At 38.4% G+C, this 22,975-nt stretch overlaps 1 protein-coding gene across 4 annotated transcripts in view; it reads right to left on the bottom strand.

The window, feature by feature from the left end:
- Positions 1 to 4,526: 4,526 nt before the first annotated feature.
- The window catches only part of FTCDNL1 (formiminotransferase cyclodeaminase N-terminal like), a 64,100-nt gene continuing 45,651 nt past the window's right edge, over positions 4,527 to 22,975 (bottom strand). For 2 of the 4 annotated variants that reach the window (XM_060016353.1, XM_060016354.1), the window contains one exon: positions 16,573 to 21,925. In XM_060016353.1, the coding sequence (XP_059872336.1) occupies positions 21,489 to 21,925 (437 nt within the window). In that variant the 3' untranslated portion in view covers positions 16,573 to 21,488. Of the gene's footprint in view, positions 16,480 to 16,572; positions 21,926 to 22,975 lie in introns of those variants that run through there. The other 2 variants (XM_060016356.1, XM_060016357.1) reach the window with 2 other exon arrangements.

Here is a 22,975-nt window from a genome sequence, read left to right as displayed (position 1 = left end):
CTGAGGGTTTTTGGAAAGAGGGATCTGAGTTGTTCAAAACAGCATCTACACCACCACTGAAGAGTGATTTGTAGCCAAAGAATAGTTAGAACACATGCCCAGCTAATTAGAAATGCTGGGCAAGTTTGATATTCATGTGAACAAAAATAAGAAGAGGAAGAATACTTGATGCTACTCATCTGAAGCTAAAAATTAGGATTTCCCAACCATATGATGAAGTGGAAATATCTGCTCTCACCACTATTTGTTCTTTCATCTTCCCTAACTTGACTTATCTATCCTGCTTCACTCACTGTTTGGTTAGAGCATATTCTTAAGTATTTTCACAGATCTCAAATGTGAGTGACCTGAATTATTATATAACATCAGATACTTTTCTTTCTATAAGGGTCTCTGAAACCTTACAGATTCTTAAACTGTAGTGCTTTTTACTCATAACCTGTAGATATTATTTCAAATTACATCTTTATAAAGTTTTAGCTATGACTGGCAGTAATTCACGATTGGATTTCACGCTGCTTAGTCACCAACAGAACAATAATGTTGTCCTAAACAATTTTGTGTCACACCCTTGATTGTGAGGTTGTTGCAATGACCACAGGCGTGAACATTGTCCCAATTCTTGTCTGGGACAATAGGTTGCCTCCAGAATTGTTTACAGTGTATAATGGGGGGGGGGGCTCCAGAACTTTAATTTAGAGCGTTACACTCAGCCCGTATCCCAGTTACCACATCACTTGATTAATTTACTCTTATTTTCTTGGCTCTTATAGTATCTACATATAACCCCACCTAGCCCTAAAGACCTTTAACTTGATGGAGTGCCACTTCTTTCCATATTTTTCTGATTTGGCAGCGACACAATTACCTCAGATATTAAAATGATGTCTAACTGGATTCTGAGTATCACAAGACCATCTTAAGTCCACAGTCACAATTGCTAAGATGACCCTTCCTATGACACCTGTTTAATATACATTTACCATATTTCATCAATTTCAAGGTACATATTTTTCACATTTTAATGTCTCAGGGTATGTTTTCAAATTGCCGTCAGCCAGGGGTCAGTGTTGAAATATTTTCATTGCTTGCACACTGTTTTAGTCTTCTATTGCTGCTCAACAAATCCACAAAAATAGTGCCTTAGAACAATACAAATTTATTATCTTACCATTCTGGGGTCCAGAAGTTTGAAATGGGTCTCACTGGGCTACAATCAAGGCGTCGGCAGGGCTGCGTTCCTTTAGGGAAGCTCTGGGGGAGTTCCGTGCCGTTCCCAGTCCTGAGACGCCGCCCTCTTTCCTTGGCTCACACACGGCCTTCTTCCTTCACCTTCAAGGCCAGTGATGGTGGGCCAAGTTCTTCTCACACTGCACCACTCTCACCTCCTATTCTGCCTCCCTCTTCCGCATTTAAGGATCTTTGTGATTAGGTCGGACGCACACAGATAATCAAGGATAATCTCAATATTTTTAAGGTTGGCAGATTGCCAACCTAATTCCAACTGCAACCTTAATTCCCTTTTGCCATGTAATCTAGTCGCAGCTTCCAGGGATTAGGATACAGATATCTTTGGGGGCCATTATTCTGCCTACCACATGCATTTTTTTAAAATTGATATATAGTTGATATAACAAATTGGCTTCAGGTGTACAACATGATGATTCATTATTTACCACATGCATGTTTACCAAAACTTGTAGAACTGGTGTCAGAGGTTTGGGAGGAAATCTCAGAGATAATAGTGAAGCATTCTTTTAAAATATTTTGCATCTTAATGTCATAGAGGATATTTTGTGATAAAAACATATATGACTATCAATGACTATGATTTCAAAGTGACTCAGAAAAGCCAGACTCTGAATGTGAAAGAAGTTTGGGGAATACTTCACCTAATTTATTCCACTTATACATTCAATTTTATCTATGCAAGAGTAATACATGATTAAAAATCAGTCTGTCATACTAAGTGAAATAAGTCAGAGAAAGACAAATATCATATGATATCACTTATATGTGGAATCTAAAAAATGATACAAATGAACTTATTTACAAAACAGAAACAGATTCACAGACAGAAAAGAAACTAGTGGTTACCAAAGGGGATAGTAGGGGGGTGAGGGGGAGAGATAAATCAGGAGTTTTGGATTAACAGATACACACCACTATATATAACACAGATAAACAACAAGGACCTAGTGTATATACAGAACAGGGAACTATATTCAATATCTTGTAATAACCTATAATGGAAAAGAATCTGGAAAAGAATATATATATATGTGTAACTGAATCACTTTGCTGTACACCTGAAACTAACACAACATTGTAGACCAACTATACTTCAATTAAAAAATTCTATGTCTAAAGAAGTCTAAAAGCAATCTTTAAGTACAAGATTTTAAGTGCTAAGAAGCATGAGTCATTGAGTTATCCAAGCAGCAGAAATTCTTCTTTCTCAATTGTAAAAAAAAAAAAAAAAATGATACGACCTAGAGTCAATGGATCTTAGATTTAATAAAACACAGTACATATTCACAGATAGCCAATTTTAATATTTTCATATTTAAATAAAAGTATAAATTATACAAATATGTATGAATACATATGTTTTCCAAGGACATAACTTTGTTCTGTATTCCTGTGGTGACGGTGCCATTACCACTAAATGCAAAATTGGAGTTGTAAGCATTGCATGTTTTTATTCCATGCAAGGAATTTGACTTCTGCATTAGAGAATAACAGCCAAAACGTTATGAATAGGTAATGAGAACAGGAGTGCTGAAGGGAAGGGAAAGAAAGGAATTCTATGGAAAAGGACTATTTTTAAGTAGAAATTTTAACAGGGCATACTCTATGATCACAATCTAATAATATTAAAAATAAATAATAAAAGGATGACCAAACTCATCACAGCAACTTGGAAATCTAAAAACACTCTTTTAAATAAACCCTGAAGACGAAGTAAAAAGAGAAATTATTAGATTACAGAAATGTTTAGATTTTAAAACTTAAAAAAGATACAGCAAGATCTTTGCAGAGGAAAATTTATGGCCTTAAATTATTTGTTTTTATAGAAAAAAGGCTAAAAATTAAAGAATTAAGTGCTGTCTCTCAAAAAACTGGGGAAATAACCACAAAATAAACCTAAAGAAACTAGGAAGCAAGAATTAATAATAACAAGAGATAAAAGTAATAAAATAGAACACACAAAAAAATGGAAAGGATAAATATATCATAAACAGTTAATCCTTTGAAAAGACCTATAAAGTTATTTTTAAAAAATACTCAAAAGCCTGATAGTGATAAAAGTGAAACAGGACGCATTTTAACCACAGATATAAAAGAGATTTAAAATTATGAAAATACTATATGTAACTTCATAGCAAACAATTTGAAAATCTAGAGGAAATGGATGATTTCCTAAGTGAATACAAATCACCAAAATCGACCTAAAAAGTAAAAAGTTAAATATGATAATTACCACAGAGAGAGCTATCATTTTGAAAAAGTCAACAGGGCAATATGGTTTTATCCCATCTTTCAACAATTAGAGTTGCAAACACACTTAAATTATTCCAGACTATAGCAAAAGATGGAAAGCTCTTGAATTTATTTCAAGCATAACTTTAATGTCAAAATCTACTAAAGATGGTAACACAAAAAAGAAAAAAAAATAGATCAATTTCACTATAAATATAGGTAAAATTCTAAACATAATATTAGCAAAAATAGAACCAATGTGCCAAAGGAGTAGTTAATACAACTAAGGGCAGTTTATTTAAGGAATGTAAAGTGGTTTAATGTCAGAAAATCTATCACATAATTACTTACAACCACACATGTAAGAAAAAAAATCACTGAAAATATTAATAAATGCCAAAATGATATTTGATATGATTCAGCAGGCATCTCCAATTATAAAAACTCTAAGAATAATAGCAACAGAAGAAAACAACCTACAATAGAATATTTACTAAAAATCAAGAGTATATATTATCCTAAATGGAAAAACATGGCAAGTATCTTAATTATAATTAGGAACTTAGCAGATATGCTCAGTATCTTCATTATTATTTAATCCTGTCTTGAGGATTTTTGAAGAAAATAAAACATCTAGTATAAAAATTAGAAAAGAAGATATAAAACTACGTATTTTCTGTCGGTAATATGAATGCATGACCAGGAAGCCTATGAGAAATGCAAGTTTAAAAAAAAACAAAACCGGGCTTCCCTGGTGGCACAGTGGTTGAGAGTCCGCCTGCCAATGCAGGGGACACAGGTCCGTGCTCCGGTCCGGGAAGATCCCACATGCCGCGGAGCGGCTGGGCCCGTGAGCCATGGCCGCTGAGCCTGCGCATCCAGAGCCTGTGCTCCGCAACGGGAGAGGCCACAACAGTGAGAGGCCTGCGTACCACAAAAAAAAAAAAAAAAAAAAAACTTTAGAATTAAAAATTGTTAAGATAGCTGGATATAAGATAAACATCTAAATATCAACATCTTTTCTCCATTTAGGTACCTATAAATGATAAATATATTTATAGTAGCAACAATAAAATACTTAGAATAAATTTTCCAAGAAAGATACAGGACCTTTTTGAAAAGGACCATAACACTATTGAAAAATGTCAAATAACATCTGGCTAGTGGAAGGACATACCAGGTTCTTGACTGAGAGGATGTAATTTCATAAAAATGTCAATTATTAAATGTAATGCCATTCCAATTAGAATTTCAACAGGATTTTGTTTTGGGGAGGTAGGAAAAGAATTAGATAATTTTATCTTAAAATACTTTTTGAAGGGCTATGTAAAAAACAAATTTTAGGGACTTCCCTGGCAGTCCAGTGGTTAAGACTGTGCTTCTACTGCAGGGGGCATGGGTTCGATCCCTGGTTGGGGAACTAAGATCCTGCATGCAGCGTGGTATGGGCAAAAGAAAAAAAATTTTTTTTAACTTATGTATTGCATAAAACATCTGCAAGGCAAGAAAGAAACAATAGATATAGAAAAAACATATTTGCATCAGAGATGATATACAAAGGGGTATGTTTGTAATATACAAAGAGATCTCACAATTTGATTTTTTTTAAAAGGTAGAATCTAATAAATGGGTGAGGATATGAATAGGCAATTCTTATATAGATACAATTTCTCAATAAACATATTCTTTAAACTCATCCAAATTGTCTGCCAACAAATTCACTAACACTCAGGAAGAGGCAAATTAAAGCAACAATAAAATTTTACTTTACACCTATCAGAGTAGCAAAAACTAAAGAGAATTATAACACTTATTGCGGTAGGGACAAAGAGAAAACATGCTCCCAGGTATTGCTAGGTATGAATATAACATATTACTGTCCTTTGGGAAAGTAACATGGTAACTTCTATGAAAATTTAAAATACATAATAAATTCCTTGACCCTGCAATCCCAACTTCTTGGACTCTAGCCCATAGAAATAAAAAAAACACCAGCAGTGAGGACAAATTACAATGATGTTTATTGAAGCATTATTTATAGTAGAAAAATAGAAATGAAGTGGTTAAATAAATTATGGCCTATTTACCACATGGAATATTAAGTAGCCATTAAAAGGAATAAATAGGAACTATTGTATATCAATTAATTTGGAAGGATTTCCATGAAATACTGCTTTATTTTTGTAAATGCATATATAGGTCTGTATACAGTTGTATGGAAACAGAGGGGAAAAATGAAAGGATACTTATCATTTGTTAACACTGCCTACTGGGGGAAGGAAGAAGAGAAGTGAGATGTGGGGACCCAGCAAAAAGAGGAAGAGAAAAAGGAGATTTTACTTTAAGTGTGTGAACATGATCAAATTATACATTTATGTAAAGTTATAAACCTATATGTGAGTATACAAAAAATATTTTTTTTGAATAGGAAAATCTAAACGTCACCTATTGGATTGTGATTGAAAAAACATGAAACTGAAGTAAGACCCAGGGGAAGGACAACACCATAAAGCACTACAATTTAGTCACTATGGTAACCTGCAAAGTATTTTTGCAGAGCTGCTCTCATAGTTCCCACGCGTACAATCAAAACAAATATGCTAAACATTAAAAGTTAAAGAGAATTGGTCATTTTATGTGTTGTATTAACACATTTAATAGTGTCATTGTACATAATGTGAAATTTATGTTAAATCCGTATAATATTATACAGTAAAGGCCATCTACTTTGTTTACTCTGATGACTGTGGTTTCCAAAGGACTAAGAGTATAAAGAAAAAATTTTGATGCTACAGTACAGGTGATGAGAGAGGCTACATGCAAATATAAGGTGTCCTTTTCAAACATATATATGCACGCAGGTATACCTATATACCTATTCATATATACTATATGCTACACTGTATTTGTATATGCTATCAGATTTGAAAATTCACATCACTTATGTGAGTTCATTTTCATAGTGGTACTAGAAGAACTAACTATATTACCCCCTTTAGAAGATAAAAACACATAGATAAATAATGTGGAGGGTTTTCCATTATGAATTTTGTCTTTTCTCTCCTTACAATTTTATGTATAAAAAACAATTCACTGTGAATTTTGTTAAAAAGAAAAAAACCTAAAAACCTAAAAAATGATGGAAGATGCAATTTGGGGAAAATTATAATTTTTCCATTATGCTTGATGAATTAACAATTTTCACAAATATGAAGTCCCAAAGCAATTGTGCAAGAAGGTCTCACAAAGTAGTAGGTCTTTCGTTAAATTTAGAAATAATTGATACTAGATTTTAAAGTGCATGGAAGATTGTTTCTCACTAGAGATCTCACTTCTATCCAACCAAATCTGGTATTCCTTTTGTTGAAAGTGCCTGTCCCGTTCTTCAAACTTTACTTCCTTCTTCAAGAAGCCTGCCCAGACTCCCTCCAGCAGCACAGGATTTTTTACTCTTACCATCTATTCTCACTTACTGTTGCTATATTAGGTGGCTTGCATACTCTTCTCCCTGCTGACTATGAGCTAGCTCCTTGAGGGCAAAAACCAAGGCCTGGGACTTTCTCGACCTTTAGTGTTGACCGCATACATGCCTACCACCAGCCCATTTAGGTACCGTTTATTTCCTATTTCTGTGCTCTTGCTTATGTTATCTCATTCTTCAATATTCTCACCCTTCTCAATAATTTGTGTTTCCTGAAAAACTGATTGAATTTCCTCTGATGATTTCTTATTTCTACAGGCCATTTATGCCCAGCATAGAGATTTATCTCCTTCTTGTGTCCATGCACTGCTTCAAACTGCTCTCTAATTACTCCATATGTGCATACTCTGTATCCAAAGCTAGATCCTAGACAAAAACCATGGGGACTGTTTTTTAAATTTTCAAACATCCTAGTACCAAGCACAAGTAATTTAATCATCAATTCTGGTTCAATTAAGGAAGACATCTTTTTTTCTCTCTCTAGATTCTCATTGTACTCTCAAATATGTTATTAAATTTAGAATTCTTTGATTTGTATTTAATGGATGGATTCAGGGGCACACACACAAACAGAGTGACCTCAAAATGCTTCTGGAATCACACAATGGCCAGAGGAGACCCTGGGAAAACGATGAAATGAGGCTTTCTTCATGTCCCTGAAAGAGGACTCAAGTTCCTTTCTCTTATTGGAGACAGGCCTTGATCCTAATCGCCACACTTGTACATGTGAAATTAACATCTCAAACTGCCTGCAAGTATCTCTCTGTCCAAAGTTCCCTCAGAAACATAATAAGACTGTTGGAAATGTAAATAACACATGAGGTTGAAAAGTAATAATAAATTAGGTGAGATAGGAATAAAGGACATATAACCCAAGGCATCGTTCTTGTCTGGTTTTCCATATAAACCCTCTGGAGGTTAATGCAAGTTGCCTGGGAATAGATTGAGGAGGGGGATATTTACTTGAGAAGCAACTGACAGAAACATAAAACATATATGAACTTTCATCGTCCATTTAAAAAGTAATAAAATTACCAAAAACAAACTAGAGAACAAAGGAAGGGATAAAAGTATTTTTGAAGTTTGGTGAAGTACATTTATACAGTCATTTTGCCCTTGTGAATCTTTACCACAAAATCTTATCCATTCTTCAAAGCTAACCATGATTTGATTACAAAGACAGTTAAAACTCTAAGCCAATTTTTGATCTAGACCTTTTCGTTTAAAAAAAGCAGAATCCAGTATTAAAATAAATGCATAGCGTACATGAATGAAGAGAGGGTCTAAATGGCTGTTGGAGTGATATTTCCCCCTAAACATATGGCATTGACATCAAGAACACACAACCACTTGGGCCAAGACCTAAAACCAGCTGTAATGTGAATCTGCTAAAGAAGAAGAGAAAATTCCTGTGTTGCATTAAACTTCAGTTGCTTTCCAGAGCTATTATTTTAACAGATACTCATTATATGTGCAGTTCACTTTGCTATCATTGTTTTTTCTCTGCAAGGTTAGTACAAAGAGTAGGACCAAAACCTTACAGAAAGGAGAGGCATGAAGAGGAAAATCTGCATCGCTAATCGTCCCAGTTGAAGATCACTTTTCCATACACTGATGTTCAAATGAATCAGTACCCCACCTGACATGTCTTAGATGGACAGAAATCCCTAAACTTCATCACTGAAAATACAGATGCCCTAAAAAGTGTATAATTCCAGATGAATAGTAATGGATATTAATCTCATTAATATTATCTGTTTGAGTACAGACTGGTAGAAAAGGTGGGAGCTGGAAAATTTTTATTTTCTCATAGATTTTTTATATTTTCAAGTGTGCCTAAAGAAAATTTCCGACTTGGACTGTTGCAAAATGCCCGACCCAACACCTGCCACACAGGCATTCAATAAATAGTAGAGGGCAAAATTATTTTTCTAGAATGGTATTTACTGGAGAATCAGGGACCCTTTGACCTGAATACTCTTGTAAGTTGTCTCTTTCCCACTTGTGATGCTGTGTCAAACACGATCACTCAATACAAGGTAACTAGAGAGGAGGGTTTTGTCTGGTTTATTCCAGCTGTCCTACTGCCTTGCCTTTCCTCCATACAAGTACACTGTGTTCTTTCTGTCCTATCTCAGCGCAAAAGGCACCTATCAAATAGGCCTTCTCTGACCATCTTACAAAAATGCAAACGCACCCTAGACTCTCACATCCTCCTTATTCTGCTTTTTACTTCTATGTAGTAATTAGCATCATATGACAGCTTTTCTATTTACTTGCTTATTTGTAGACTATCACTAGAAAGCAAGTTCCCTGAGGGCAGGGGCCTTGTCTCATTCACAGCTCCATGTCCTAGAACAAACACTGCCTGATGCACAGAAGATCCTCAATAAGTAGTTATTGAATAAATTCTTTTCTGAGAAGAATAAGCTGCCACCTGCCAGGTAATGGCCCGAAAGCACCAATAGACTGGCACCTCTTCCAAACCCACTGCAGGATTTCCTTCAAGGAGGGGATCTCTGTGCTCACTTTCAGGTTGAAAACGACAATGCAGAGTTTGGGGAATGCTTGCCCCTCTGATTTGTCTATAGCATACACGGGCCTCTCACTGTTATGGCCTCTCGCGTTGCGAAGCACAGGCTCCGGATGCGCAGGCTCAGCGGCCATGGCTCACGGGCCCAGCCGCTCCGCGGTGTGTGGGATCTTCCCGGACGGGGGCACGAACCCCTGTCCCCTGCATCGGCAGGCGGACTCTCAACCACTGCGCCACCAGGGAAGCCCTCTGTCTCTCTTAATTTCAAGCTTTTAGGAAAAAGCACCGTGTCTATATTATTTTCTACCACCAATAACTTTTAGGTGCTTAGTAAATGCTGAGAGGTGATTTTTGCTTTGTGGAAAACATGCAGCCCTCTGAATTGTAGCTTATTAAAGACAATCTTTACATTCTAGAAATGGTACACTACATGTTGGGTGATATCGTCTATGTCTTCCAGAGATTTATGCTATAAAAAAGATACAATAGAACACATGACGTGACTGTGATTTTTAACATTTTAAACAGGATTAAAAATAATTTTTTACCTTTTTGTTACTGTCATTTAAAATTTGGTTTAAGTTCATCATGGTGACAATAAAAACAATGAATATACCAAATAATTCAGAAAAAGCATAATTTTACCTGAATTATTTAGAATGGCTGCTCCAAAGTGCTACTTTCCTAGGTATCATATTAAATAATGACTAAAAAAATATCAATAGTAAACAAAATATTCTCATTCAGTGAACTTATCCCTAACTGAAGTATCTTTCCCCAGCAAATAATATCATCATCAGAGTAAAAATATGTGAACTGTATTTATAAAAGTCACAAATTGTATGCTACCTAAAACTGACTTCATTGGATTACAATTAAGAGACTACTGACCTTCTGGATGTTGAGTGCACTTGGTTTTAACTTTAAACAAATCAACTCTAGGTCAGTCACTTCTTCAAGTCGATGTCCAGATTTTAATGGGTAACTGAAGATTTCAGATCACATACTCATAAGCTGATTAACTGTGATTGACACAGTCCCTGCTGCTAAAGTCTGGATCGATGGCAAATTTACTCATATTACAAAATTTGTTCATGTAGCGCTTTTCTTTTTTTAAGTGCTATTCTTTAAAAAAACAAAAGAAAACCAAACCGTTTACCCCAAAATGCCCCTTCTGGCTCAGAAAACAAGCAGTAAATATTTAATAGCCTTTTAAATGTCTAATCTTTTAAGAAGTAAACTGTATTAAATTGTAGGACTCAATGCTTTAAGCCACCTGGATCAACTCTACACTGGTGAGATCTAAATGTGAGCAGTAACACTCTCTCCTTTGCAGCTTCTCATGAAACTGACACTAAATATTCCAGAAAAAAAAGTAAAATATAAACGAATCCTACATTTTACTTTATTAAATATTAGAATCACAACTACAATTATAGCAATAGAGCATTATTGATAGGTAGTATGTTTGCTCATAAGCTATAGTAATCATTTCTAATGAGAAATATGATATTGAATAGTTATAAAAGATATACTTTCAATTTCATTTTCAATCTATGTTCATTAGCAACAGTGAAGGCTAAATCTTATTTAAGTAGAAATGAATTTCAATATGCAGGATGAATGAATCAATTTATACTGCAGTTGAAATTCCACAAGATAAACATATATTTAGTCTAAGTAAGTAAAAAGCTACATCTTCCACTGTCTGGGTAGGAATACCTGAAATTTCATGCTTTTGAGGGCTTTACTTCTTTTTTATTTACAAAAAAGTCACAAACTCAAAATGCTATTTTAAAATCAAAGAAATCTGTTCTGTATCTCATTTTACTGTTTAATAGAACAGCTGAAAAATGACTTAAAGATGTGGCCATATGGTGTGAAAATCCAGAATCAAGGAAAGAATGAGATACTGCAAACATGTAAAAAGCAATAAGAGAAGGCAGCTCTGAGCTCAGTTGAGAATGAAGCGCTGATGACGGAGACTGTCTTTTATTGATGACATTTGAGGACACTGACTCCCTGGTGTTTTCCAAAACATGAATTCTGCACTTCAAGTGTTTGAGAGATTTAGCTAAGTCTCCTTCCCTCAGCCTGCGGTTGTTTGCACAGAAAGACTCCATCGAATAAATTACTGAACCTTCCAGCACAGCTCAATTAACTGAATGAAGCAGGGAGAGAAAAGCTCCAATCTGGTAATCACAGAACAGAACCTGGCATCATTTTTGCTTAAAGAGTGTACAAGTGGATCACAGGGCATTTAAGAGACGGTCTGAATCTAAGAATAATGACAATACGAAGAGATGGGAGGCACTCAGACTAACACTTTGCCCTCTGCTGATCTTTCCGTGGGAAGTTAGAGTCAGGTGTTTGCATTCTGGAGTCACTTTATTGCCTGTCTTCATGAAGAATTCTGGTGTCTCCAACCCTGTTTCCCCAGCCTCACACATAAGCTGAGCCAAACTTTGTTCCCCGGAAGTTCCAAACGGTTCCTTCCCTTAAATGCAACGTCTCAATGTAACTCAACTTCATGCAACAAAATCTCGAGTCTGATGATGAACAATTAAGCCATCTATGCCTAAAGAGTTGACTAGTTCTGACCCACCCCAGTGTTCTGAATTCAGTTATTTGTCCATTAATTCATTCAACAAAGTTTTTCTCACACCAGGCACGGTATTACCAACGTGAATAAAACAGTCTCAAAGAGCTCACAGTCTAGGGAGGAAAACACCCTTGCAAACAAAATTTATAACAGATGAGTTAAATATGCCAGCCAAGGTACACACAGTTTCCAGAGGGGACTTCTGAATTGGGGAAATGCTACAGGTTCTGCTGAGTTATGGTTTACCCAAATCCACAGAGCAATTTTAGATTTAATTTCTTAGGAACATGTGGATGCTTTGAAGTCATCTGAGACATTTCCCTTGCCGCCTTGAGAGTAAAGTGTGGTCCTTCCTACCCAGCCCTTCCCCTTAATTCCAGCATGTGGGCAGGTGGCAGAGGAAGTTCCAAAGGGGACTACTCTGGGGTTGACTTGCAGACAAAGAACTTAAGACTCTGCTCCTTGGCTCTCCCAAACCACTTGGTAACAAGACAACAATAAAGAAGGAATAATGCTAACAATCGCAGGGTTTGCTTACACATTAAAAACTGACTACTGCCCTCAACCATACATGACCCCACAGTCAAATAAGTCAGTAGCTGTGGAAGTTGCGAAAACCACAGCTTAAAGGCTGAAAGACCCACATTGTACCAGTGGTGTTTCCTTAAAAACAGACAATATCCTCGTCAGTAGAAAGCGCTGAAAACACAAAGAATGACTGAAAGATAGGAGGGGTGGGCACGTGAGAAAGCAAAGAGATGTTTGCGAGAGCTGAGAGGAAATCCTGACACACCAACCTTACCCCCTCCCCACAAAATAACTAGGTCTCCTTTCAGCCCAAGGCTCCCTACTGCCTGGGGAATCTGGCCTCATTCCAACAGCAGTGCCCTCATGTGCTGAACTGAAAATAAAACAAAGGATGCCATTCATCATATTTTTCAACAACTGGTTTCTTTTCTTAGTTTGGAAGAAAAACTTGGCAATCATAAAGCTCAGTTTTTTATTTTTATATATTTTTTTCTTAGTGACAAAATAAACTGAAAAAGAAAAAAAAATGCCCAATGGTAAGAAAAGAAAAATATACAAGACCCTTCAGAGCTCAGTTGGCCACACACTGCCATTCGGCTGACACCAAAGCGTGGAATGCAACACTCTTAAGTTCTCCTAACCCAAAGGGCCAGCTGCCTTCTGCTTCTGTAAGATGTGGCTACTTAGGGAAATTCACATAGGCTCCCAGTGTTAACTATGCTGCATATTTACTTTAATCAAAGTGACATTTCCCAGATGGTGTCATCAGAAAAACTCATCTGAAATGAGGAGTATAAGAGAACTCAGTTGTATATTCTGGGGAAAATTGGATACAGGTGTTCCCCCATTTTAAGATGCCTCAGTTTACGAAAATATAAAACGATGAAACAGATACATTTATGACATGTGACCAGAACCCCCGCCCCCTTAGAAATGGGTACCTGGTACCTAGAATGGGCATCAGGCAGTCACATGAAGGTGAGAATGAATAAGTGATAACACCTCTCCATTACCAACTGCACCATCTCAACACTCTCCAGTGTTAACTCTGAGTCTAATGTTTTGTGGTTCCCAGGACCCCCTCAAACACCTCCACCCGGGGTGGGGAGAGGAGGAAAGGCGAGAAAGAAAGCGTTTGAAGCAAGAAGCCACTCAAAGGTACCTCTGAAAATTAGTAGACCTAAAGAATCTAATTCACTGACTATACATGCTGAGACCCTAAGCTGTAAACGAAACAGATGGCTTCCTCCATGGAGGGTGAAGCATAATGATGACATTTACTTTAGTAATTAAATTGTTGTGATGTGGGCTTTGAAAGAAAGGACAGGCATTATGAAGTCTATAACCTAACCTAGTGGTCTTAGAAGATGTTTCTGAGGAAATGACTCATTGCTCCAGAAATTAGACAGCAATGGGTAAAAAGCACAAACTTTAGAAAGGACAGACTAAATGGAAACCTGGTCTTGCAACTTAGCAGCTGTATGACCTTAAGGAAGTTACTTAACCTCTCTGAGCCTCAGTTTTTTGTTTTTCCTCCACAACTTACGCATTTCTGGTGCTGGGTACCAGAAGACATATTCATTTGTGACAACCTTTTGGTCCTGCTTTGTGTGTCACAACACTGGGTAAGCCATCGCAGTGGGAGAGAGGAGTATTCCTGGAAGCCATTCCCCCACTGGGAGAGTTGGCAGTAACTTAACTACGCGTGGAAGTGACTATGAACCACATAAATATATCACACTAAATCCTAATTATCCCCACTCAACCTCCCTTTATCTGGGTCCAAAAATGCCCATGGCCACTCCCAGAACCAGCTACATAATTTGTGGGGCTCAGTGCAAATGGAAAATTATTCAGAATTTCAGTGACAGCAGAGCACTGAACAAGCACAGGACCCCGGGCTACTGCACAGGCTGTAAGTCCACGAGGCCGACCCTGGCCACTCCAATACCACCTGTCATGAGGAGAAGTTTAATAAAGTATAATTGGGAATATACATCAGTTTCAACAAGTTGTGGCTAAAATATCTTATGTTTGCAAGTTTTACAAAATCGTACAACACTACGAGCTTCTTACCAGGGCCTGTCCCGGGCTTCACACAAGTGAGGGCACTCGCAGCTTAAGCTTCCTCAGCATTGTGGTAAATCTGCCCCGCTAGAATACAGTAGGTGCTCAATAAACACTAGTGAATGAAGCCTTATCCTCAGAGGCTTTACAGTCTAGCCAGCAAGCCAAACAAGAGATCAATTAAAGCCCTGCCACAACTCAACAAATCAAGTCCAAAAAATATAACTGCATGAAATGTGGGGATGTGAATTCAGAGTAGAACAAATAACCCAAGTGACTCTAGGCGGTCTGCCAGCCAGGAGTTTCTGGGGTATTGACTGCACAATCCAGATGTGCCCTGGTGCTAGCTGCAGTTTTGGCACCATCTGGTGGCAACATCCTTCCCTTACTTAAACAGTGACGGGGACCATTCTGGGTCCTACAGACATCGTGGCTCTTTCAGGACTGTGAGAGTGATTCCAGGAATCTCCCAATTAATTGTAGCAAGTTTTGTGACTCAATCTGCAGAAATTCATCTGGGAGAAATCTGGGGATGTGGGGATTCATCCTCCACTTCCTCATTTGGTGAGGCATGGCTGTGCTTAGCAGCACTGAATCAGTCCTGCAGAGGAGACACTGACAGTCCAGGGGAGGAAGCTATGAAACTGGACGCTGATGGATCTTCCAGGTACAGGAAGGAATAAATGGGCAAGAACTCAGTATATGATAATTGTGTAAAAGACAGATCTCGAAGAGATTTTAAATGAGAAAAGAGTACAGAAGTACGGTCTGGAAGAAGTTTCAGGATTCTGAGGTGGGCCATCCTATGGAACTGCCATGGAAGGGGATGTTCAACCAACTGGATGTACAATTTCTCACTAGATCACAAGAAACTAGAGGCAAATGCTGACCAGGCCTAGGAGGAGAGGCCTGAAGTCCTGAGGATGTGGGTTCAAGGGCACTGTTTAGGGTTAGAGCAGTATAAATCTACAGAAGATGGGATACGGTGGGAGGGAACTCCTGACTGACCCAGTGGGCTAAAAAGAACTTGGGGAATTTTATTTCTTTACAGTCATCTACTCCAAAGGGTTGTTGTGAAAATCACATAACAGTACTTGACACTTAGTTGGAATTCAATGAAAGGTAGCCACGATTAATGATGCTAAAAGGGTTCACTGAAGACATCCTTCTGTATCTCGCTCTTTCATCTTGCTTTTATCCTTGTGAAATAGTGGAGTGGATATCATAAAGGAAGGTGAACTACTAAACACAATTGTAGGGTAGACAGAATAATACTTATCAATTACCAAAAATTCTTTATACTTACTAGAAACAATATAATTTTATAACACTTGGTCATTGCTAGACTACATCAATCATAATGATTACTTTTCCCAAAGCAGTTGGTCTTCATGAAGACAGAGGTACCTAAGAAGTTAGGAAACAGTAACTGGTTGCAGATGGGGTTTCCTAAGAAAAAGTTAATAGGATGGTACATAAAAGGCTTGGGAAAGATGTTTAGCTAGGAGCCTACCACCAGCTAAAAAGCATCATCTACCTGGCAGGTGAAGATGGCATGAAAGGAAAGACATACAACTATTAAAAGATTGAAAAGACTGGGCTTCCCTGATCGTGCAGTGGTTGAGAGTCCGCCTGCCGATGCAGGGGACACAGGTTCGTGCCCTGGTTCGGGAAGATCCCACATGCCGCGGAGCGACTGGGCCTGTGAGCCATGGCCACTGAGCCTGCGCGTCCAGAGCCTGTGCTCTGCAACGGGAGAGGCCACAACAGTGAGAAGCCCGCGTACTGCAAAAAAAAAAAAAAAAAAGATTGAAAAGACTTTAATTTTCTTTTCTTTTTAAATGAATTAATTTATTTGTTTATCTTTGGCTGCGCTGGGTCTCTGTCGCTGCGTGCAGGCTTTTTCTAGCTGCAGCAAGTGGGGGCTACTCTTCATTGCTGTGTGCAGGCTTCTCATTGTGGTGGCTTCTCTGTTGCAGAGCACCAGCTCTAGGCGCGTGGGCTACAGTAGTTGTGGCACTCAGGCTCAGTAGTTGTGGCTCATGGGCTCTAGAGTGCAGGCTCAGAAGTTGTGGTGCACAGGCTTAGTTGCTCCGTGGCATGTTGGATCTCCCCAGACCAGGGCTCGAACCCATGTACCCTTCATTGGCAGGTGGATTCTTAACCACTGACCATGAGGGAAATCCCAACTTTAATTTTTAAAATTATATTAGTCTATATTTTTAATGGTGGACTAAGCTACTACATGAAAGACATTCACTGGAAAACTCTATCCAATGATTTACCATGATATTTCCAATCCTTACCCCAATTCAACACTCAGACTCCCTATTAGATGAAAGAATAGCAAGACTGTCAAAGGGAACACAGAACGTGATGATAAGAAAACAATGAAATTCAGAGAATACAATGCGAATGAGAAGAAAAGGCAAGTAATCATCAACAAGCTGTTTTCATTAGGTTCTATAGATCCACACTGAATATTTTCTGCCTTTTTCTCCTTTCCTTCCATTTGGTCTGTTGATAGGTTTATTTCTGACAGGATCTAGTCAGAATTTATTTCTGACAGGATCTAAGTATTTCAAAAGAAATAACGTTGAAAATTTGGTCAACAGTTGTTGGAGAACCAAAAGAGCTAGGAGAGAACGTGGTGCCCAGAGATAAAAATAACTGCAGGAAGCACTATGCCCCAAGGCTGGAGGATCAAAGGGAGGGGGCAGGGTTCTCAGAGTCTAGAAGCCTAGAGAGGCCTCACAGAGCTGGGGTTCAGCCACTGCCGGTGCTTCTGAGCGCACATTGAGGCAGGTTCTCAAAGTGACAGGAGAAAAAAGCTGGAGCCTGGAACCAAGAGCCACTGTCAGGTCAAGAGCCACTGCTGCGGTGGGGCTGCCCGAAACGGGAAGGAACTTGAAACAGCAAGCCCCTCTCCTCCTTCAGCCCTGCAGCCTCCCTGTCCAGCTCCCCAGAGAGGCAGAGCCTAACGGCAGAGTCCTGGTGGCATAAAGCAGCATAGGTGAGGGTTGGTGTGGGGCTGAGAGACAAAAGCTGGACCATGCACACATTACACATTTAGAAAGAGCAATGCATCCCATATTTAGGTCTCTGTCGCTCATCTTAACTCACAACAAACTAATTAGCCGCAAAATACTGCAAATTGGGCAAAAGAAGTGACAGAGTAATCCAACGTCAGGCTGAGTTCAACCAGAGCCATGCTTCACCAGCACCTTTCCTTGTACCTTAGAGGAGCACTCTAAGGGATTGCTGTTAGCGGCCTAACTGTTCTTACCTATGAAAAATGGGCTCCTTCGAAGCCATGTGCGGGCCTGCTTAAAACAATAAGCTTTTCGAACCCCCAAGTGCGACATACTCCGGGAGCGTGGTCTGGATGCTTATCAAACAAGTTCCTGGGCCATTCTCTGAAGTTTCTGGGCAAGTACAAACAAAAGAGTCAAATAAAATGCCTTTTAAAAGCAAGGCAGTGGAGCACGTACCCTGTCAGTGAGATCCTCATATCCCCACAGAGTAAACAGTAACATGAGAATATTTATACTAAACAAAACTGTATATCAAGCCTGCTTTGGCTCAGCCAGAGGGAATGATAAATTCCTTGCAGATCTCTCATAGAGTGGTCCTTTGTGGTCCATGGATGCCACTTCCAAGATGGTACAAACCAATTACAGAGCAAGGCTTTTCATTATGTTGAGGAATGAAAATATCACCCCCCATTTTGTTTTATTTTACAGTTATATTTTACTTAGCCCTCCCCCTTATGTTAAAGATGTTTTAACTTGTGGAGTCAAGCCCAAGTTCAGGTTGGAAGCAAATGACAGCCCCTCCCCACCAACAACAAAAGCCCTTATCACCTCACAGCCTAGCTTTTTGCTTTCCTTGTCCCACTTCTAAGAAACTAAAACTTGAATTTAAAGTGGGGTGGAGTAAAAAACACTAAAGAGTTAATAAAATGTAAACTCTATTTGTCCACATCGATTTTGTCCCATTTACAATTGGCACAAGTCATGGGCAAAGTCATCTGGCAGGAGATGGAGGTTAAACAAGCTATGAAGCCACATTCCATACAATGTCCACTTTGAGGTCCAATGGAAAAAATACTGCAGAAACATTTGCACAAAGTGTTGGTCTGTTTCTAAGAGAGTAATATGAGAAAAGGTTAATATGAATCAGGGTATTTGTTAGTTTGGTCAGATTTTTCTCAACCCAATTTGATAATCCTTCTTATTGTTATAGATCCATCCTGGCTACTTCTGCCAGCTCATACATAGAGAGAGCTGATGATGCCACATCCGTCCAAAGGATAAACCTTCAGCAACTTACAGCTGTTTCAGATTTTCTAAAGAACCATGGTGGAGCAAGGGAGAAGGGGAAGAGAGAAAGACAATAGAAAAAAACAGCGAAATTAGAATATGAACAAGTGGTAAGAAGTGAGGTTGCGCTGGTTTTGAAAGTTGTTTATAACAAAAATAGTAAATTATTGTCTTAAATAGACAGCTGGGCTTCCCTGGTGGCGCAGTGGTTGAGAGTCCACCTGTCCATGCAGGGGACACGGGTTTGTGCCCCGGTCTGGGAATATCCCACATGCCGCGGAGCGGCTGGGCCCGTGGAGCCATGGCCGCTGAGCCTGCGCGTCCGGAGCCTGTGCTCCGCAACAGGAGAGGCGACAACAGTGAGAGGCCCGCATACCGCAAAACAAAGCAAAACAAAACAAAAGACAGCTGGATCAAATGCCAAATTTAATCAACTCCATTTTAAACCATTAACTAAGCCTCACATGTAGTGCCCAAGTCCATCATAATAGATTAAAAAGGGAAAAACAGATCTTATATGTTTGTACACTTTAATGGATATTAGAAATTTGACAAAATTTTATTTAGAAAGTGTGGGCTTAGTAAAATTGTCTTATTCACATGTTTGTTTTTTGTGTTTTTTTAAATTTTTATGAAATTAATATATAATTTTTAATAATTGTGGTAAAATATACATAAAATTTACCATTTTAACCATTTTTAAGTGTGTAGTTCAGTGGCATTAAGTATTCATATTATTGTACAACCATCACCACTATCCATCTCCAGAATTATTTTTTCATCTTCAAAAACTGAAACTCCGTACACCCATTAAATAGATGTTTGGTTATAAACAGGCCTTGCTCAAAACTGGCAGTCTAGAATGCAGTGATACGAATCTGGAGAGGTTAATCCAGGCAAGTGGCAAATGAATCAACTCCTACTACAACCCCTAATGACTCAGTGACAACCTGTGCTTTTACCCTCTCATGTGTTTAATACTGATGACCAAAACTGAAGCAAAGCTCTAGAAGAGATCTGGAAAAAGTGTTAATATATTTCATTTTTACATTACAGCTTACAAAGTACTTCCATTTATCCCCTAGCACACAATCTGAGTGGGAACTCTTTTCCCTGTTTTATAGGCAACGAAACTATGCCTACGGGGAAGGTAAGGGCAAGGACCAGAACCCAAGCCAGAATCCACTGTCCATCACTTATCCTACTAGGCCACATGGCCTCTGACAAAGCAAGAGAAAAAAGAGGCATGACAACTTCTCAGCTCTCCCGGACTCACTGGGTCTAACTGGAGAGCATTTGCTCTCTTCATCACAGCAACTAAACTTCCTTACGCCTGAAAACCACACCTGGTTCATCATTTCTCCATCTTTGCTGTATTTATATTAAACAGCAAAAAGAAAACACCCCCAAAAAAGCACAATTCTGAAACACAATTAATGCAATCACAGTCAAGAGTCAAATGTAAGTCAAAAAAATATACTAGGATAGATTACTGGATCCTATAAAAAGACTGAGTTCAACCTCTTTTTTATTTTTAATTACTTAAAATAAACTCACATTATGTGCTCTTATTAGACAAGACCATAATCTTTCTTGCTAAACAAAACCTATGGAAAAATTCATTTCTTTGTGCTTTATGAACAGAAAGCATCTTGTACCAAAGAATTATAAGCACTAAGGATTTACATAAAATTGCCAGAATCAGCAAGTGGTGGCTTCTTTCAGTTCACAGAGAGGCAACCTATTTTGATTTCTTTCAAATAACATTTTTCCACCAAAACCCTTCTCTTTGCTCAAGAGCAATAAATTCCCTAAACCTTCAGACTTCCCATTTAAATTCCAAAAAGAATAAATACAATCCCTTGAAGTCATGCCCAACACCATCATTCCACTTCTCCACATAAACATAAAAAAATTAGACAAATCTGGCTCCAGAATGAACAGTGGGTCATCCCAAACAAGGCAGGAAAGAACAATCATGCTTCGAAAGAGTAATTTTATTTTATAATTCTCCCCATTTTTTAGTTACTTAGTACTTGATTTTTAAAAGTGCACATTAAAAAAATGATTACTTAAAAAATGAGAGTTGAATACAGGACTCTGGAATAAAGAGGTCAGGAAAACCAAATAAATTGAGTCCGTTTTTAGTTTTGTTCATGATAATTAAAGACGATTTGGCAACGATGGCCATTTTACCCAGCTGATTCAGGAGGGCTTCTAGTACATGCAAGTGCATGAACTTGATACAGAGGAGGATTTCACGAAGTTTTAATGACGACTAGAAATATCATAAGGCGATTATGGACAATCTTTCAACACCTGTTGTTGTCACTGGACAGAGAATGCTTCCAGTTTTCCAATTCACAGCTGGAACCAAGCTCTTGGATCTTCCACTCGTCTTCACTGGCCAAAAGAAAACTTTGTAAGGGCTGATATTTTTTCCTTACAATTTCAATGAAGCCTTAGGTTGGATCACATGAAAATGCCTCTGCGTATCTTCCAGAACTCCCCAATACCTTCCTTAATAGCATATTCAGCACAGTTCTTGCACTCTTGGGGTGTAAATCCAATTAATGCTCTTCCTTTAATGCCAATTCCCTGATCACTTGCCAATTTTTTAACTTGAGCTTCTATGTAATGAGGAGATACATAATAAAAATGGTCCCCAAGGACACTGTAAGCCATGTATTGAGAGCCTTCTGAGGTTTCTGTAACTTCTTGATCTTCAAAACTCTCTACATTGCAAGCTATCTCAATTTTCCCTTCGTGAGGAAAAGCCATCGTTTGGACGCCCCTCAATCCATTCACATTTGAGCCCCGAATGGCACTAGCGATCTCTTTTCCCAGAGCCAAGTCTTGAGAATCTATGGTAACATTGCAGTTCATCACATATGGGCTAGCGCCAATGCCTAAATCATTAGAAAAGCATGTTAATCAAGCAAAGTGAAAGCCTCATTTTGAAGATTCTATTCTTTACCCAATTTTAATCCAAGGAGTTTCCTTTACTCGGTTTTACTTTTAAAATAATACACAAATATTCCTCATTATCAACTCCAGAATTGTCTAAAGGTCATACATATTTTTAATAACAGAGTTATTTGAGCTATAAGCAGATACTTTTATCTACTCTAAATGTATCTGGATGTTTTTTCTAGAATGGTTAAGAAAAGCCCAGACTTTCTAAAGTATCAACAGATATTTCAAAAGGCACATTTGAAAATTAAATATCAACAGCAGCAAAATGTCTTGGCCTCCCATTCATTTCGAAGGCCATCTCCACAGGGACTGGAATTCAGTGCCAGGACTACGGGTCTGGGAGACAGGAATAAATCACACTCTGTACCCATCCCTTCCACCCCAAACACAGACCCATCATCACTGAGCTAGGTTAAGATCGGATTCAAATGAACCTCAGCAACAGTCTTGGCTAGGAAAGGAGGTCACTAAAAAGTGACAAACAGTCTTGGAATTGGGAAGGACAAAGGGACTCTTGTGTCTCATGACCATGTGGGTTTGGCAGGGCAGGGTTTGGGGCACTATGTATACCTTCTTGGTATAACCAGTTGGAGGCATCTCTTTCTTCCATCCCCAGCTTCCCAAGGGACTGGGACTGCCATTGCTACTCCAGAGCCTGGTTACTCTAGAGCCCAGGGGCAACTGTCCTGCTTTTCCCTGCCTTGGGGAAGATGCAGCTCATGTTACATAAATAGCCCTGCTCTAATTATAGTTTACATTATAAGATGGACAACTTGGTTAAATTAGCATTGGTATAAAAAGCTTAGGTTTGCAGTTTCTTCATTTTGGGGGAACTTTACATTTCTAAATGCAAAGTGACTAGGGATTGATGAGGGATAAAAGGCTGACCTCACCTTCAGCATAAGACAATTCTTTAGTTACTATTCCAACATTATTTTACTGTCAATGCTTTTTCTTGCTACTTTCAAACTTATTGCTCATGG

Source organism: Delphinus delphis, chromosome 7 (genome assembly GCF_949987515.2).
Source record: "Delphinus delphis chromosome 7, mDelDel1.2, whole genome shotgun sequence".
Classification (NCBI taxonomy): Eukaryota; Metazoa; Chordata; class Mammalia; order Artiodactyla; family Delphinidae; genus Delphinus; species Delphinus delphis.
Note: the sequence above shows the minus strand (reverse complement) of the source record. Positions and strands in the feature narration are given on the sequence as shown.